This window comes from Hipposideros armiger, unplaced genomic scaffold, assembly GCF_001890085.2.
Source record: "Hipposideros armiger isolate ML-2016 unplaced genomic scaffold, ASM189008v1 scaffold_747, whole genome shotgun sequence".
Lineage (NCBI taxonomy): Eukaryota > Metazoa > Chordata > Mammalia > Chiroptera > Hipposideridae > Hipposideros > Hipposideros armiger.
This window is the reverse complement of record NW_017732097.1, coordinates 674,800-679,032: the sequence shown is the minus strand read 5'-3', so window position 1 is coordinate 679,032 and position 4,233 is coordinate 674,800. Positions and strand designations below refer to the sequence as shown.

At 40.5% G+C, this 4,233-nt stretch overlaps 1 protein-coding gene across 1 annotated transcript in view; it reads right to left on the bottom strand.

Annotated features, from left to right (window-relative positions):
• ARAP2 (ArfGAP with RhoGAP domain, ankyrin repeat and PH domain 2) overlaps nucleotides 1-4,233 on the bottom strand; it is a gene marked incomplete at its 3' end in the record, with an annotated part of 198,041 nt that overhangs the window by 135,125 nt on the left and 58,683 nt on the right. Inside the window, 1 exon segment of the mRNA XM_019628086.1 lies at nucleotides 712-781. Coding sequence (XP_019483631.1) covers nucleotides 712-781 — 70 coding nt within the window.

Genomic DNA, 4,233 nt, shown 5'->3' with positions numbered 1-4,233 from the left:
GATGGTGCCAACTTGGGCCAGTGAAGCAACGTCCTCCACAACTAGACTGAAGAACAAAATGACAGCAACTTGTCTGTTCCCCTTTCCCCAATTCCCCAATAAAAACCTTTAAAAATTTTTTTTTTCAATAATTCTAACTCCAAACAACAGCTTAATCTCCCACAAGTCTCCTTCACTTCCTCTTTTCTCCAACCAGAGAAAACTACTCAATTCTACCATACCTGGTAGAACAGGTCTCCCATCTGGGCATCCCAGCGTTCTCTTTACCATGTCCTGTTCTCTACTTTCTCTGTGTACAAGTGTCCCTCTTTCTTCAAGCCCCACGGCAAATGAAATCTAAGCAAGAAGCTTTCCTTGGTTCTTCTCAAGCCTTCCCAGAGTACAGAGTAACCTCTCCTTGCTTTGCCATTCCCTACTGAGGTACCACTTTGCCAACATTCCTGAGTGTTCTCTAGAATAAAAGCAATTTCTTATTCATCTGTAGATCACTCATAGCAATTCCTGTAGGCTGTAGAACATACACCATAAACGTTAAACTGATTTTATGTGTCAAGGAAAAGTTAAATTATGAAAAGAATAAGTTTTATCCTATTCAAATTCTTTTCACATTGATAATCCAACTCCTATTCTTAAAAGCCAAATCACTTGCTTAGTGTACTGAAGTACTTAGTATGCGTACAGCAATCTTTGAAAACTATAAAATGTACTTACCTTCTCGTTATTGTAATAAGAAATGCTAAAGCCGTCAAATTTCACCCATCTCTTCTGAAACATGCGTTTTCTGTAAAACATATGAAATTGTTATTTTACATTTAAGTACCGTGAACTTGGATTTTAAGTACATTTGTAATGCAACTGCATTCAGTACATTCCCACTTCCTGTTAAACAGAAAACAACTGGCTATGACAATGTACAGTTTTGGCAATGGTAGACAGGAAAATGATAATTTCTAAACAGCTGACATAGGTATTTAAAATAATGACACTGTTAACAGTGCTGTCATCCACATTTGTAAGGCTGAGTAGAAAACAAAGTGCAGCCAGACACTCTATCATTGTACCCATTTTCCTTAATAGAGATAATCTTTTAATGAAGATTATATAAACATTCATCCCTCATTAAGCTTTTAACATTTATCTTATTTTACTTTAATTTTTGCTTTGGAGCATGAATAATATTTTGCTAAAATAACAAAGCTTTGCAATTAGGTTAACACAGATAAATTATTTAATTCTGATCCAATAAGCTGGGGAAAAAAAAAAAACCCTGTCCAAATATAAAGAATCACTCACAATCTTTCAAAATGCACTGAAACATTAACAGTTTTTGAAAGAGAATCATATGAAAGGCAAATGCCATTTAAAATGGTTACTGACATGAGAAACAATGCAAAATAATGCAACCACATTGCAACCACGTTTCCTATTTACGCTTAAAAGACAAAAAAAAAAAATCAAACCACTTTTTTTCTGGCTATATAAGGGAAAAGTAAAGAACCATTTTTACTTGGATTTTTTTTACTTAGATTTTTTTTTTTTTTTTTTGCTTATTCTGTTTTGTTTTAGTCCCTTCACTGAAGACAGACAATCCNCTCACTGCAGCTGCTGGCCGCTCACGCTGGCTGCTGGCTACATACGGTAGCCCATGGCAGCCCACTGCCACAGGGGCTGCAGCCTACGCCGTCGCCGTCGCCGTCGCCGTCGCTCCACAGCAGCCCAGCTTCAGGTCAAGCTGTTGTTCAGCATCTTAGCTGTGGAGGGCAGTGTCACTGGCCCTCATATGTGGGATCCGATCCGGGGCCCTCTGGCGTCCCAAGTGAGTTCTTAACCATCGCGCTACTCGGCCGGCCCTGGAGCATGTATATCTTTACGGATCAATGTTTTCAGATTTTTGGGGTAGATACTCAGGAGAGGGATTGCTGGGTCATATGGTAATTCTATTCTTAATTGTTTGAGGAACCTCCACACTGCCTTCCATAGCGGGTGCACCAATCTGCATTCCCACCAACAGTGTATGAGGGTTTCTTTTTCTCCACAGCCTCTCCAACACTTATTAGTATTTGTCTTATTGATGACAGCCATTCTAACTGGTGTGAGGTGGTATCTCACTGTGGTTTTTATTTGCATTTCTCTGATGATTAGTGATGTTGAACATTTTTTCATATAGAAAGATGACTGGATAAAGAAAATGTGGTATATATACAATGAAATACTACTCTGCCAGAAGAAAAGATGAAATAGTACCATTTGCAACAACATGGATGGATGTTGAGATTATTATGCTAAGTGAAATGTCAGGCAGAAAAAGTTGAGAACCATATGATATCACTGATATGTGGGATATAAAACTGAAAACAACAACAACAAAAAAACAAATGAAGAAACAAAATCTCATAGACACAGACAATAGTTTAGTGGTTACCAGAGGGGAATGGGGGAGGGGTTGGTAGATGAGGGTAAAGGGATCAAATATATGGTGATGGAAGGAGAACTGACTCTGGGTGGTGAACACACAATGTGAGATATATATATATATATATATAGATAGATAGATAGATAGATAGATAGATAGATGCATTACAGAATTGTACACCTGAAACGTATGTAAATTTACTAACAATTGTCACCCCAATTAAGTTTAATTAAAAAATTAAAATAAGGAAGTTCATCCCGCTGTCTTGCAAACCTCGGTGAAGTGTGTTTAATCCTATTTGATGCTTTATCTGGATCATTGCAAATTGAAACCAAACAATTAACACTTCTCTAAACTTTCTACAATCCTTAGTGTTGTAACCTGCAAAGTGTTACTTTCTGTCTAAAAGCATATACTCTTCTGTCCTGCAGCCCTGAAGAAGCAATATATGAAAAGAAGTCTATATCTCTACTCAGGCCCCAAATACCACCCATCTCTAAACAATGGAAAAATAATATTAGAATTATAAACCATAAATAAGAGAATGTGGTTGTGTTAAATGAGTAAGTTAAAAGAATGTATACAGTTAAGACTACAAAAGTATTTGATTTTAATTAACTAAAAAATATTGTATATGTATTAGTTCCAACTTTTATTAAGGGAATTTTGCAACACTGAGAAATTGAAAGATGAGTACAATGAACACTTACCCTCAGTTTCTGCTTAATCTAACTATATATGTGTGCAAATATACAGATACATATATTTGTAAATATAAATATATACAGAGAGAGGTAACATTTTAGAAACATTTGTAGAGGGCTGGCTAAGTGACTCAGTTGGTTAAGAATGCGAGCTGTGAGCAACTGGGTCACCAGTTCGATTCCCACATGGGCCAGTGAGCTGTGCCCGAGTTGAGCTACCACTGAGCTGCCAACAGGTGGCAGGATGGCTGAGCTGGTAAGAGCACGTGCTCCTAACAGCAAGGTTGCCAGTTCGACTCCTGCATGGGATGGTGGGCTACGCCCACCGGCAACTAAGATTGAACATGGCACCTTGAGCTGAGCTGCCCTGAGGTGCCAACGGGTGACCGGACGGCTCAGTGGTTAGAGCAGGCACTCTTAGCAACAAGGTTTCTGGCTCCACTCCCACATGGGATGGTGGGCTACACCCGCCCGCAACTAAGATTGAACACAGCACCTTGAGCTGAGCAGCCATGAGCTGCCAACGGGCGGCTGGATGGCGACTGGACTTGGAGATGACCTAGCTGTGCCCTGCACAACTAAGATTGAAGGACAACTTGGCCATTCCCCTCCCCCAATTCCACAAAATCTTAAAAAAAATAAAAATTAAAACACTTATAGATAGGACACTTCACTCATGCCCTAACAATAAAGACATTAACATACCTAATGAGGACATAATCAAAACAGTGTCACATCATGAAGACTCAATTGCCAAAAAAATATAACCACTTTCACATAACAGTCAAGATTTTCAAGGGCCGGCCAAGTGGCGCATTGGTTAAGAGCTGGCTTGGGATGCAGAGGGCCCCGGTTCAGATCCCACATATGAGGGCCAGTGACACTGCCCTCTACAGCTAAGATGCTGAACAACAGCTCAACCTGGAGCTGGCGACGGCGTAGGCTGCAGCCCCTGTGGCAGTGGGTTGCCATGGGCTACCGTGTGTAGCCAGCAGCCAGCGTGAGCGGCCAGCAGCTGCCAGTGAGCGGCCGTCCAGAAGCTGGCGACTGATCTGCCTCGCCCGGGAAGAGCGCAATGATGGTGCCAACTTGGGCCAGTGAAGCAACGTCCTCCAC